General features: G+C 45.6%; 1 protein-coding gene across 3 annotated transcripts in view; it reads right to left on the bottom strand.

Annotated features, from left to right (window-relative positions):
* LOC125447449 (collagen alpha-1(XI) chain-like) overlaps positions 1 to 14,838 on the bottom strand; it is a 275,479-nt gene that overhangs the window by 48,657 nt on the left and 211,984 nt on the right. For all 3 annotated transcript variants that reach the window (XM_048521800.2, XM_048521802.2, XM_048521801.2), the window contains 5 exons: positions 8,539 to 8,592; positions 7,851 to 7,904; positions 6,570 to 6,677; positions 2,182 to 2,235; positions 1,220 to 1,273 (listed from right to left, as the gene is read on the bottom strand). In XM_048521800.2, coding sequence (XP_048377757.2) covers positions 1,220 to 1,273; positions 2,182 to 2,235; positions 6,570 to 6,677; positions 7,851 to 7,904; positions 8,539 to 8,592 — 324 coding nt within the window. The remainder of the gene's footprint in view (positions 1 to 1,219; positions 1,274 to 2,181; positions 2,236 to 6,569; positions 6,678 to 7,850; positions 7,905 to 8,538; positions 8,593 to 14,838) is intronic.

The following is a 14,838-nucleotide window of genomic DNA, read 5'->3' as shown; positions in this document are numbered from 1 at the left end:
GGGGGTGAAGGAAGTGTGGACCAGGGTGTCGGGGAGGGAACAGTCCCTGCGGAAGGCAGACAAGGGAGGGAAGGGGAATTTGTGTCTGGTAGTGGCATCTTGCTGGAGGTGACAGAAATGGCATCAGATGATCTTCTGGATGCTGGTGGGATGGTGGGTGAGGATAAGGGGGAACCCGATCACTGTTGCAGGAGGGAAGCGAAGGGGTGAGGGCAGAAGCGTGGGAGATGGGTTGGACCCGATCGAGGGCCCTGTCGACAGCAGAGCTGGGGAATCCTCGGTTGAGGAAGAATGTGGATATTCATGAGGCTACATCCTATTACCCAGCTCTGAGTGTGTGAGCCACCTGGAGAGGGTCAGCTAGTTTTTATCCAACTGATATCTGTACACTCAATCAGACAGCAAAAGGCTTTGAGAGATTTATGCAGGGTTTTACAATAAACTTATAGTTTCTCTCAAACACCAATTTCCACATTTCCCTGTTAGAAGAGTTCTTTATCCAGAAGCTAACTCTTCTGGAGCAGGTGAGACTGGAACCCAGCCCTCCTGGTGGAAAAACAAACTCTTCTTTTTTTTCATTTCTTTCCATCCAGAGATGTTGTTACATGCCTCTTTAATCACCATCAAATCACATGTGTTTATAATTGAAAGAAGAATTTATCAGCACAGCCATTCAAATACTGTAAAGAGAACAAAAAGTTAAGAGAAGGGTTGGGAGAGAAAGAAGGGATTAAATCAGAATGGAGTTGGAGGAGGTGATACAGCACTGCAACCCTCATGGTGCCCACCTCTCTCTAAAGGCATCGAGAGTGTTGGTGGAAAAAACACGGCTCAGGAATTTTCTAATCAACTGCTCAGAGGTGTTATGACACACCCCTGGAGTGGGTGAGGTTTGAAGACACGTCTCCCATCTCAGAGGTAGGGACACTACCACCTGCATCACAAGATCCCCAGCTCTCAGACAGAAAGAGCAACACCTGCTCTCAACCACCATTGGGAGCTGTCCTTCCTTATTTGTATTTGTACTCCCTGTACTTGTAACACTGGCAGTGGAGAACAGCATCAGGATACACTTCATGAAGGTTCAAGATATCTCCCTATCTACTGAGCCACACGCAATCAAAGTTACACATGAAACTCATGCTCATTTTGCCAACTGGGAATCAAGCAGTAGCCTCAAGTACAACGCGAAGGGAAATGGAAAAATAGGGTCACTTACAGTGGCACCATTGGGACCTGGAGGCCCTCTCACTCCTGAAGGACCAGGCGGGCCCTGCAAACAAAAACAGGATGAGGTTAATGGTAATTGGTGCTTTGTGATGATCTCACTTTTACGAATAATAAACAAAAGAAAAGAACACATTGCCCAATATAGATGCCTAAATCTAAGCTCAAAAATCATGGGCTGTGGGGCACTCGTGACCTTTGATCTTGACATGAAGATGTAGCTGGTGCTGAGTTCGGGAGGTTGTCAAGTCCACCATCATTTGGGAATAAGTAGCGTCAGGATTAACCGGATCTTTTCCTTTTTATGGCTCATTATAATCACCCAGGCACACCTTCAAGTCAATGCAGCCACATAGTGGTCCTGACACGTCCCTAGTTCTTCAAACTTGCTGACGTTGTAGAGATATTTCTGAATCTGCCGTGAGGGGAGAGCTCAGGGTTCAGAGTCACAGTGCAGCTCTCCACATAACAGATAACCCAATCACCATTGCCAGCTCCTTGGCAACGCCCTGTCTCCGTGCAATGAAGGTGGCTGCTAAGAATTTTTCAAAAACAGCATTTTCGGGAATGTGAACATTGCTGGAGAAAAGTGGTGTTGAGCTGCCTTTGTGAACAGTCTGTCCATTGTAGGAGTTAGTCACAGCTGAGTGACATTCATGGCCATTTCAAGGTGAGTTAAGAGCCAACAACACTGATGGCTAACTAAATAAAGAAAGCAGAATTCGTTCTCTAAAGGGTGTCACTGTTGGGTTTTCACAACAAAGATAGTGGTTCTGGTCACCATTATTAAAATTGGCTTTCCATATTTGATTGAATAACTTCGACTCCCAGCACCAGCCTTTGTGAGATTTGAACTCCTATCCCAGGGCCTGAGCCACTGGGTGGCCAGTCCGGAAACAGTACCGCCACACTACCATCTCCCCATGACGCCATTGCTGCATTATGTCCACCTACCATTGGTCCAACATCTCCGCTTTCACCTTTGTCGCCAGGAGGACCAGGCAGACCCTGCAAAACAAAGGTAGGTCAGACGTTAAAGGCATTAGGCTCGATTTGATTGATCCAGCTTCAAGACTGTGAGCCTGAAAGCTATCACAGATGGAAGGGCAGCTTGGAACCTTGCTGGGATCGGCCCAGAATTGAGGACAGCAATCATCTCAGCTGATCTGAACACAAGGCTTGGTGTATTGAACCACATGCCATCAGTTCCAAGTTTATGTAGTGTCTGACTGTACCCCCTACAAAAGCAAAATGGATTATTTTTGCCAGTGTAGTCACTGTTGTCATGTAGCCAAAGCTTTGGCCAAACTGCAGGCAGCCAGCTCTTGTGAACAGCAAGTTAAACGACCGGGGAAAAAGGTAACCAAAGGCCACACCCTGCTCTGCTCAGAGTGGTTCAAAGTGGTCCCTTAAGCCTTACCTGAACAGGGCCCTCTATTTCACATTAGCAGCCAAAAGGGGCTGCTGATGGTGTGATGCCCTCTTGACACTGCACAGAGGGGCAGAGGCACATATAACTTTCATATAGAAAGGCAAAAGCCCAAATGGATCTCTGTAAAGTACAGTACAGAACCTATCAATCAGCACGCCACACACAGGGACAGTCCCCAGCAGTACGTTACTTCTTTATTCAGTAAAATTTAGACTAATACCTACTGACTGCTACGTAATGTACGAGGTAATCAAACAGTGGCACCCTCCTGTTAACTGGGCCTCTGAACAGTCAGATTTCTCCTCACTCAACGCTGGAAGTTTGTTTCCCAGATTCCACTGTCAGCAGCTATAAATTCTGACTGTGACTCAAAACTATCCGACAAACCCAAACCGTCCCAGTTACTTTGTGCTTCTACGTGGAATCAACATTGAGAAGCAAACTGGGTTAAGGATAGCTTGAGATTTTGATTGCAGGCTCTGTGTGCCCTATTTATCAACCGTGTCACGTCCTTCCTCGCTCCCTGACAGATTACACCACTGAGGAACAGGTCAGAGGTCACACTAGGACCTTTCACCTTTGAGCAATGAAGCAACGCACTTATTCCCCAATCATTAATTGAAGCAAGTGGAAATCTTTTGCTCCTTTTCATTTGGTTCCTGTGCTGCAGACAAATAACAGAAAGCAATGCCCCAACTGGGAGGCTGCTTAAATGTTGGATCACAGCAGAATACATAGCCATCAGACTGATAAGTATCAATCTGGGGCTCAGTGGCAGTGAGGGTAGACCATTTATTACAGGGTCATCTCAATCATCTCAAAGCTTCCCCATCTCTAGAAAATCCTATAAATGAGCCTACTCAGTATTCTGCTGAACCGTTGGCTCAAGTCTCTCTCTGTTGACATGACTTTTATTAGAACTTTACAGTATAGAAAGAAGGAAAAACACAAAGCCAGGGAGGGTGGAACAGGGAAGAGGCAGGGAAAAGCAAATAGAGGGAGAGAAAAGGGAGAAAGAGCAAGAAAGAGAGAAAGTGAAAAGGAGAAAAGGAACAAGTAGGAAGAGAAAAGACAGTGAGGAATGAACCAACACAATATTGGAGCAAATTACTGCAGATGCTGGAATCTGTACTGAAAACAGAAATTGCTTGAAGTCATGGCAGGTCAGGCAGCATCCATGGAGACAGAGCAGGCTAACACTTCTAGATGACTTTTCACCAGAGGAATGAACCAACTTTGATGTGTCCCTTTTCATTCAATGAACTACGATGTACTGACTGTCACTTAGCCTTGGTTTGTGATTTTGGCTGAGAGATGGTCAGGTTTTGACATCCAGCCTGGAGCCCAGAATCGAACTGAGAGTCAATGGAGCTCTGGGAGGAGTGGATAGATGCAAACATCGAGAGTTGTTCTAATTGTTAATTCTAATTGTCTTAAGGGCCCATTTTCCTCCCCTAGAAATACGTGATTGAGGCTGTACGATGCTTAATTAAATATGCCAAAGCCAGCCTTACAGACCCACGGAAGGCAGTAATATTGCGCTAAACAGTCGGAATCGAAGGCAGTTGAGGTAGAGGCTAGCCATAAGCAATGGTAGTATAGGCTTGAGGGGCTGAATGGTCTCCTTTTCCCATGCTTCTCTTCATCAGATGATCAAAACTTTAAGCACCTGACCTGGCAATCCAATCGAAACAATTTGGCTCCTGCATGAAATTCACAGGCTCTCAAGAGGTTGAAATTGGCACAGAAGGAAGCCATTCAGCTCCTGCAGACAGCTTTCCCATTCACACCTATCATGGTGGATCTGCGCCATGACCCCAGATACCCATCTTCATATTCCCACTGAATGAAAATCTATCCACTTGTTTTTAAATCTGCTGTTGGTTACCTTATCCTGTCATGCTAAACATCAACAGCTTTTTAGGGTAAAGTGTTAAAGATGCTGCTGGGCCTGCTGTGTTCATCCAGCCTCACATTTTATTACACTGCATGATGAATTGCTTCCTGACACCACCTCTGGATTGGACTGTAAAGTTCCCTCCTTGTCCACCCATTCTCCTTTGCTCTGGACCAGACCAGACCAAACCACAGTTGCCCTCCACATTCCCCGACCCGACTCTGCACCGGAGTTTCTCTGTCGACCACCATCAAATTTTTCCATCATTTTAAACAGGATGATTTGGCGTCCCCTTCGTCTCCTGCGCTCTGAAGAACACAAGCATCATGCAACTTTTATCTTTACATCCCAGTACCTGATGTATCCTTTCTGAGGGCTGGAATCCAAAATGGATGCAGTCACTCTAAATGGGCTCCAATTTGACCCTGTACAAGTATAATGCACAGGTGCACTGTCCATCCTTTGTTTCAGGTCTGGATCCTTCTTCAGAAAGACATTTTCTGAAGAATGGTCCAGATCCGAAATGTTAGCTTTGCTGCTCCTCTGAGGCTGCTTGGCCTGTTGTGTTCCTCCAGCTCCACACCTTGTTTTCTCAGACTCCAGCATCTGCAGTTCCTACTATCTCTCAGTACTGGCAATGGGCTGGTTAGAACGAAGGGTATCATAGAACATAGAACATAGAACGTTACAGCACAGTACAGGCCCTTCGGCCCTCGATGTTGTGCTGACCTGCCATACCAATCTGAAGCCCATCTAACCTACACTATTCCATGTACATCCATTTGCTTGTCCAATGACAACTTAAAGTTGGCGAATCTACTACTGTTGCAGGCAAAGCGTTCCATACCCTTACTACTCTGAGTAAAGAAACTACCTCTGACATCTGTCCTATATCTTTCACCCCTCAATTTAAAGCTATGCCCCCTCGTGCTCACTGTCACCATCCTAGGAAAAAGGCTCTCCCTATCCCCCTATCTAACCCTCTGATTATCTTCTATGTCTCAATTAAGTCACCTCTCAACCTTCTTCTCTCTAATGAAAATAGCCTCAAGTCTCTCAGCCTTTCCTCGTAAGACCTTCCCTCCATACCAGGCAACATCCTAGTAAATCTCCTCTGCACCCTTTCCAAAGCTTCCACATCCTTCTTAAAATGCGGTGACCAGAACTGTACAGAATACTCCAAGTGTGGCCGCACCAGAGTTTTGTACAGCTGCAGCATAACCTCTTGGTTCCGGAACTCGATCCCTCTATTAATAAAAGCTAAAACACTGTATGCCTTCTTAACAGCCCTGTCAACCTGGGTGGCAACTTTCAAGGATCTGTGTACATGGACACCGAGATCTCTTTCATGCTGTATGACTCTATAACTGTTTGCATGTTGATACCAGGCTCTCCCTTGAGCTTTGCTCTCTTGTTTTTATGTTTTTTTAAAGGGAGAGATAGAGAGATAGAAAGGTAGAAAAAGGCAGATAGTTAGAAAAAGAGTCACTGGATTCAAATTGTTCAAATCATCAAATCCCACTCTCTCTCTCTGTCTCCACGGATGCTGCCAGACCCTCCGAGTTTCTCCAGCAATTTCCATTTAGAGAGACAGAGAGGCTGTTTTCACTTGTAAAAGGTACAACAACATGAGGCGTATATCTCAAGTGAGGTTCAAATGAAGCAAGGCTGATGCGAGAGAGAGAAAAAAAAATTATTTTGTACAGCAAACAATTAGGGTCTGCAATGCATTGTCTGGAAATGTGGTGGAGGTGGGTTCAATTGAGGCATTCAGGAGGGACATTGGATGGTTATTTGGACAGAAATCACGAGGAAGGGTATGGAGAAAAAGCAGGAGACAGCTACTTGGTAACAATGCTCATTTGAAGAACCAGCATAGGCATGACAGGCCGAATGGCATTTTTGAGTGCCAGAACAATTCTGCGACATCAAGGGTCAGAGAACAACGGCCAACCACCTCCATTCCGCTGGGGAGCCAAGCCGCCAGGAAACAGAGCGTGACAATTCAATTACCTGAAGTCCAACAGGACCAGCAGCACCTGGCAGTCCACGGATTCCATCGTCACCTTTCTGCCCGCGCATGCCTGGATAGCCTCTCAGGCCTGGACTACCATCAGAACCCTACGTGCACAAACAACACAGAGCTGATGAATAGGTTGACTTGGCCAGCTCGGAGGAAGCACTATGGGACTAAATCGAGACACCATAATGCTTCCTTCTTCTGTTATGCTTTGCATCACACTCTCAAAACAAATGCTAGATCTTTCTTCAAAATGTTTTCCTTAAATTATATCAGCTAGGTTGCTCCAATGGGCTGAAGGCAGTACAGTATGGAGTGACATAGTATTCTGGGCATCATATGCATCATATGTTTCTAACCTTTTCAAAGCCACATAACAACACATCTCTGACTAAACTTCAGGGCACATTACGACTTTGAAACTGATGGAGACAGAGTGAGGTAGGGAAAATGAAAGACACTGGTTCACAAAATGACTTGGACATTTAAATCTGATGGATTAGATTCAACAGAACGTGACATAGCAAATCGAAAAACAGATGCCGGTATTCTTCTGATTGCACTGTTCCTTGTTGTACAGCTAAGACTGGGAAACACGTCCGTCCCCAGCTTCTCTTCCCCCTTCCCCTCAGAAACAGGCTGTCTCCAACCACCCCCCTCAACCAGCCAACTGCTCTTCCGTTCCTCAAAAATTGCCCTACTCCAGCTGCTCCCTATGCTGACACAAGAAGGAATTTACCCGGATGTTGTCGGGAATGGAGGGTTTGAGTTATAAAAATAGGCCGGATATGTTAGGACTTCTTTCACGAGGGTGTAGTAGGTTTAGGGATGAGGTGACCTCATTGACGTGTATAAAATCATGCAGAGTGTAGATAGGGTGAATGGCAGGTGCCTTTTTCCCGAGGGTGGGGGATCGCAACGCTAGGGGGCACATTTTTAAGGCGAGAGGAGAAAGGTTTAAAAAGGACACGAGGAGCGACTTCTTTTGCATACAGACCGGGTCAAGAGTGGAATGAACTTCCAGAGGAAGTGGTGGATGCGGGTACAGTTACAAAAACAAATTTTGCAAAAATACATGAATAAGAAAGGTTTGGGCCAAGCACAGGCAGGCAGGACTACTTTAGTTTGGGATTATGGTCATCATGGATTGGTTGGACCGAAGGGTCCGTTTCCATACCACATGGCTCTTAGACTCTCTCTGACTCATACTGTAGAGCGATGATCAGCCAAACATTAGAGAAGGGACAGAAAGATCCACCAAAACCAATACTTACAATGGGTCCAGGGTGTCCAATTGGACCTTGTATTCCTATGGGCCCTGGGGGACCCTGGAAGGAAGACAACAAATGTTAATATTTGTGCGCTAACATTAGATTGGAATTGAACTCTCAGATCATTAGAATGGAGCTAGTTTGAGCTCAACGCACAGAATAGACCTAGTGTAGGAAATACATGCTTTTTTTTTCCCCTGTGGAGAACTGTTTCAGGACTTACTCCAACACTGAGTTAAAACTGGATGATCTTTGCAACAAGATTAAGAGAGGTGACAATACAGGAAGTCCCAAACTGCACATTTCTGATTGGTAGAAGATCCATCCATTTGCTAGTGGGCCTTCCATCAATGATCTGTCATTCTTTGTCATTATCTCTTATAATAATGTGTCCACATAAAGTATCTTTCCATATACATACACATATATATATATCCAAATACACCAATCGACACAGGCAAGTTCTGTTAATAGGCTACTGGCAGGAATGGAAGTGATCAGCTCATCTGGTTTCAGTGAGGAGTAATGATAACTGCTCTGTTTCAAAGAGTTCAGCAGCATGATGAACATGGAGCTCAAACACAGGGATCAGAGCCAAGGCAACCCCTGCAGCACCAGACTGTACCCAATCATTAGTCTAGTGTGAGACACCCTCCCATGGGCAACAGAGCTGGACGGGACCATCACTCACCGACTCGCCCTTGTCTCCTTTGCTGCCTTTTTGGCCTGGCTTTCCCAGCTCCCCCTGTAAAAAGGAAACATTGAAAGAATATTATAGCAAAGAAACCATGCTAAGCAAACAACTTTCAGGGCTGAATGCTAGTCTGGTTACAGTGCGATGACTCTCTGGACCAGGAGTCCCAGTGTGGCGTGGAAATAGCTGCTAAAGGGATGGTCGATGGTTTCTGCTCTCTTGTAGGGAGAGGTCAGAACGCTCAGCAGACCCAGAAGTGACCAGGCGGTGTGCAACTTGACAGGATCCTACAAAATCATAACAACCAGACTCTCCATACACACTCACACCCACACACTCCATACACACACTCACTCACACTCCATACACACTCACTCACACACACTCCATACGCACTCATTCACACTCCATATGCACTCACACCCACACACTCCGTAAGCACTCACTCACACTACCCACTGACTCTACACAAACTCAATCGCACTCACAGACTCCATACACACTCCCCAAGTCTCTCTCTCTCACACACACACACACACACACACACACACACACACACACACAACTCTATACACATTCACTCACAGTCCCAGGTTCTAAAGGACTGCAGAGATACACACACATACTCGCAGCCCCAGAGCCTATACACACTCGTGCACTCATTGACTCTACACACACTCACACCCTCACACCTTGACATGTCGCCCAGCAGGGAAATGAGAAAATTATATTTTGTCAAAGAAGAATGTTTGTTGGTGGGTAAATTACATCCTCTCCCCTCCCCGCCTCCCCATCTGCCTCCCCAGCCTGGCCATGCTTTTTCAGCTTTTCAGTCTTTCACTTTCCAATAACAGCTTCCTGCAGGAGGCTTCACAATTTTTCACGAACTGCAAACACTGAAGGAACTTGCCCATAAGCCGGGATTCCAATCTCCTCTTCCATACGTGAGTTCTCACAAGAATCTCATATCAAGGAGAACGAGCAGAGGTGAATATCACTCCATTCGAGACATTATTTGCAACTTGGGTCGGCAGGTTAATAAGGTAACCACAGTTATCCACGTTTTGTCTTATTTGTGGTCTGTCTCATCATGTGGGCCCTCTTCTCATCAATGGAAGATATAAGGTGGGAGAAGTAAACACTGCAGACTTGACTTGGAATTAGAGTAGACGGTGGCTCAGTGGTTAGCACCGCAGCCTCATAGCACCAGGGACCTGGGTTCAATTCCAGCCTCGGGCAACTGTCTGTGTGGAGTTTGCACATTCTCCCTGTGTCTGCGTGGGTTTCCTCTGGGTGCTCTGGTTTCCTCCCACAGTCCAAAGATGTGCAGGCTAGGTGGATTGGCCATGCTAAATTGTTCCATAGTGTTCAGGGGGATGGGTCTGGGTGGGATGCTCCACAGGGCAGTGTGGACTTGTTGGGCCGAAGGGCCTGTTTCCACACTGTAGGGAATCTAATCTAAAAAGAAGCAAACATTGGGAGCCAGATCTACCAACCATGGTCACTTTGGAAGTGACTGCTTGCGAACTGGCATCTTCATATGATCCTTCATTGTGCCTTGGCCACACAACCAAATTAATCTAGGGTGTTCAGAACAAGCTGTTTCTGACCTTAGCTGAACCTCACCACCCCTACCTCTCCCTGCAGTACTCCACACACTTCAGTATTTATGCTGCTTTAATGTATAGCTCATCCATGGCTCAGTCAGCAATCTGTTGTGGTACAATGGGTTGTGATTCTAGCTCTGGATCAGAAGCTTCTGGGTTCAAGTCCCACCTCAGACTTAGTGGCCATGCAAAGTGAGCTAAACAGATTGGCTATCAATCTGAGAATCCTTCTAATATGACTAAGAATTGTTTCTGAGTTGACCAGAACCTTGGGCTTGCGTTGGCCTTCCTGCAAGAAAAAGCCATGAGCGAGCGTAATCCTCGTTTTGAGGTCTCCCACACGGGCCTTGTAAAGATGTGTCACAGGCTGCGCTGATCAGGTACGTGGTGGGCTTCCAACTGTCATGGGCCGATTTGTAACTCAGTTCAGGAGGTCAGCATGCCTCCATTGGACTGCTTCTGTCTTGTCAGTTTACGTCACTGTTTCGTGGACTAATGCTCAACGTGAGCAGCGATCACGTGGGCTAGCACTACTGCCTCACAGTGCCAGGAACCCAGGTTTTATTCCACCCTCGGGTGACTGACTGTGTGGAGTTTGCATATTCTCCCTGTGTCTGCGTGGGTTTCCTCTGGGTGCTTCAGTTTCCTTCCACAGTCCAAAGACTTGCAGGCTAGGTGGGTTGGCATGCTAAATTACCTGCAGTGCTCAGGGGTGTCTGGATTCAGTGGGTCTGGGTGAGATGCTTTGATGGTCGATGTACACTTGTTGGGCTGAATGGCCTGTTTCTAAACTGTAGAGATTCTATGATAGTCTATGAATCCTTACAGTGCAGAAAAGGCCATTTGGCCCATTTAGTCTGCATCAACCCTTCAAAGAGCATCCCACCAATACCTGTCTCCAGTAACTCCACATTTACCCCAGCTTACCCATGTAGCCTACACTTCCTTGGACACTATGGAACAATTTAGCATGGCCAATCCACCTAATCTGCACATCTTTGGACTGTGGGAGGAAACTGGAGCACCCGGAGGAAACCCACGCAGACACGGGGAGAAATGTGAAGCTCCACACAGACAGTCGCCTGGGTCCCTACTGCTGTGAGACAGCAGTGCTAGCTACTGGGCCATCCCGACATGGTTCGATCTTTCTAATCAACCCGTTCAGCGATATTATTATACACCTCTGGAGCAGGTGGGACTTGAACCTGAGCCTTCCAGTCCAGAGAGTGGGATGTTACTGCTGTGCCTCAGAACCAGCACAGTTCTATGCTGTACCTTCCCTGTAATTTTAGGAAACTAAAGTTACCTTTGATAAAGCCTTTAAAACTAAGTTATATCAAAAACACGTTCAACAGGTAAGACCTTCTGAAGCAAACCTATAGGTTACCTTGACCCTGCTAATGCTTTGCAACGTTATGAAAGGGTTTGAACATAAAAGCTATGCTTGATTTCAACTGTTTTTACAAGTGGGTGGATTGTGGACAAGTTAAAATCTCACGCAATTTTTCTGTTTCCCATTCAAGGGTGAAAAGAAAGACCAGAGATGACAATGATCAGAAATTAGGAAATCTCCAGTAAATCAAATAAGAAAATTTAAGAAAATCCTCTTTTCTCTGAGAGGATAGGAGTTTGGAACTCACTCCTGTAATGAGGGTCAGCCAGGTGGACCTCATTGAAACTACGTTCCCTGAATGGGGAAGTTGATCAGGTCCAATCAGAGAGCCCTGGCTAACAGATATAGACAGGAGTGTCAGCAGTTCTGTTCACTCTGAGAGCTGGCTCTGAAGAAGCGGGATCAGTGTCACGGACTCTCCATGTGTAAGTGGTGACTTGGTATTGGGATAACAGCCTTCCATGGAGTCATTTCTACTCCCAGATGAAGGGACTGGAACACAAATGCACTTAAGGGGAAGCTGGATAAATAATCGAGGGAGTAAAGATGCAAAACTATATAGGCATTGATTGGGTGAGTTCAGGTTTGTATGGAACATGAACAACAGCATGAAGCACTAGGCTGAATGGCCTGTTTCTGTAGCTTTGAATAGATTATTTATCTACAGGAGGCCAAGCAATCTGTTAGTTAATTTAAGAAAAAAACTCTGCACAAGTTTGAACTCAAATGTTTCATTGAAAGGCATTAAATTGACAATCAATATTGAGGAGTCAGTTAAAGACAACCATTAGTTACAATCAACTTAAAATCTATTTCTTGAAACATGTGAGAATAAGATCCAAACAGAACAATTAGTTGTGGGACAATGTCAGATAGTTAGATTAAACCCAAGTATTTCAGAGAAGGCAAGTTCATGCTCATAACAGGGTTTGTGGATAGTGAATACAGATCCTGAATTTTGCACACGCATTACCCAACCCTCTTCGAATGGTTGTACAAAGGGTCAGCTTTACATTGCTCTGATTGCTCAGTTTATCTGCATGACTGATTAGGTACTTCCCTGGATCCACTTAGATGTTTCCACAGCAGCTGGTTCACAAAGAGCACACTGTCAGTGGCGGGCAAATACCCCCCGATTAATCCACTGGTGCCTTCTGACAGAACGCCCAACATTGGCACATGAGCCAAAGCAGGCAGCAGAAAGCTATCTCCATTGTAGTACAGTGGAAGAAATATAAAAGGCCTGGCACTCAGGAGGGTACTGGAAACAGAATGATTCAACAACTGATGGGGCATGGGACAGACCATGAACTGTGTCAGAAACGGCTGAGATATCAAAGTGGACAACATGTCCTTTACGGAGCAACCAGGCTGGGTATGCAGTGTCTGTTCTTTCTTTCTTGGGACGTAAATGTTGCTGGCAAGGTGAGCATTTCTTGCCCATTCCTAATTCCTCTGGAGTAGGAGACACACTGAATGTTTAATTGCTCACCATTAAGCATGAACAGTCCACTGGCATAATGTTTGTTAAGTACTTAGGTACGTTCCTGCGGATTTTCCTCAGTGTCGATAATGAACCATTCAATAAGATTCTCACAGATTGACCAGCAGTTAAGAAGTAACCATGCTTTATTCTGTGATAATGGGAACTGCAGATGCTGGAGAATCCAAGATAACAAAGTGTGGAGCTGGATGAACACAGCAGGCCAAGCAGCATCCCATGAGCACAAAAGCTGATGTTTCGGGCCTAGACCCTTCATCAGAGAGCTTTTGCTGGTTGCCTGAGATGGAGACTGAGAGGTCCAGGAAGGTGAGGGATGTGTTGGAGATGGCCCAGGTGAACTATGGGTTCTCTGATGGGTCTAGGCCCAAAACGTCAGCTTTTGTGATCCTGAGATGCTGCTTGGCCTGCTGTGTTCATCCAGCCTCACACTTTGTTAACATGCTTTATTCTGTTAGGTTAGGTCTTTGAAGCTTGGAACTTGCCTCCTGGGCTGGGCTCCCTCTTTTGGCTGTATTTACAACTATACCCTTGCACAAAAGAAGCAAGGGTGATGAGAAAAAAACACACATTTTTACAAAGCAAGTAGTTAGGAAAGCACTGCTTTGAAATGTGGCGGAGGTAATTTCAATTGAGGCATTCAAGAGGGCTATTGGCTGGTTATTTGGATAGAAATGGTGTGCAGGCCTATGGAGAAAAGGCAGGAAATTGGCACTGGGTAATGATGCTCGTTTCAAGTGTTAGTGCAAGTACAATGGGGCAAATAGCTAACAATTCAGTCATTCTGTCATTCACAGCAGTCAGACCAAACATTCATCAATATAAATGTGGATAAATCGTAGTTCACAGCTACTTTTCTGGTCCCTGGGCAGCACGTGGCCCCAGTAAAACAAGATTAACCCTCATTGCAGTTGGCATGTACTCTTTTTAAAGATAGATCGAGGAATTTTGCAAACTGTTCCTGCATTCAGCGTTAACAAGCATTTTTACTTTCAGTCCAGTGGAAATGGCTAAATAAAAGTCAGACGGAGCAGAGGTGGATAGCGGAAGGAAATGATGGAAGAGGGAGAAGGGAGAGATAGATGAGAAGGCGTCAGAAATGGAGGAAGGCTTGCATTACCAACATCACAAAGTGCCTTCAGATAAATGGAACTGCTTTGAAATGCATTGACCTGCTGTGGAGGAGGGAAAACGCAGCATTAATTTTGAAAATGGTGAAATCCCACAAGCTGGGAAATTAGTTAGATCTGACATTACATTTGCAAAAAGGTTAAAACAGCACAAGTGATGCCAATACTCTTCTTCAACTGATATCCTAGACACTTTAATATCCGCACAGAACATTAGATGAGCAAGATTAGTTTGTGCCCCAATGCCACACTCTCGCTCGGAGGTGCACTGTGACGTTAACCTCTGTTAGCTGGTTGCTGAGTCTCAACAGCTCCAATGCCCTGTACCATTCAGTGCGGACAAGCAGCTAGTGACTGTGGGGCATGAATGACAGTGTCACTATTGGTTCTGCAGTCAGGATTTGATGATTATTGTACACGGTAATGGTTCGGAAAGGGTCGGTGATGGAGACTGTATTAGGCTTCACCCAATCTGTTGATGTCACGCAGGCTTGGGTGGAAAACCGATGAATCGAGATCCTAATACAGTCAGATCCATCATCTCTGGTTAGTGTTAACCATTATGCCTAGCTAGTTATTATAACTTGTGCCTATTACTACCATGCAATCTTGTTCTCAGAATCCCTGAAGTGTGGAAGCAGGCCATTTGGCCACACTGAACCTCAG

The sequence above is a fragment of the Stegostoma tigrinum genome, chromosome 35 (genome assembly GCF_030684315.1).
Source record: "Stegostoma tigrinum isolate sSteTig4 chromosome 35, sSteTig4.hap1, whole genome shotgun sequence".
Taxonomy (NCBI): domain Eukaryota; kingdom Metazoa; phylum Chordata; class Chondrichthyes; order Orectolobiformes; family Stegostomatidae; genus Stegostoma; species Stegostoma tigrinum.
Note: the sequence above shows the minus strand (reverse complement) of the source record. Positions and strands in the feature narration are given on the sequence as shown.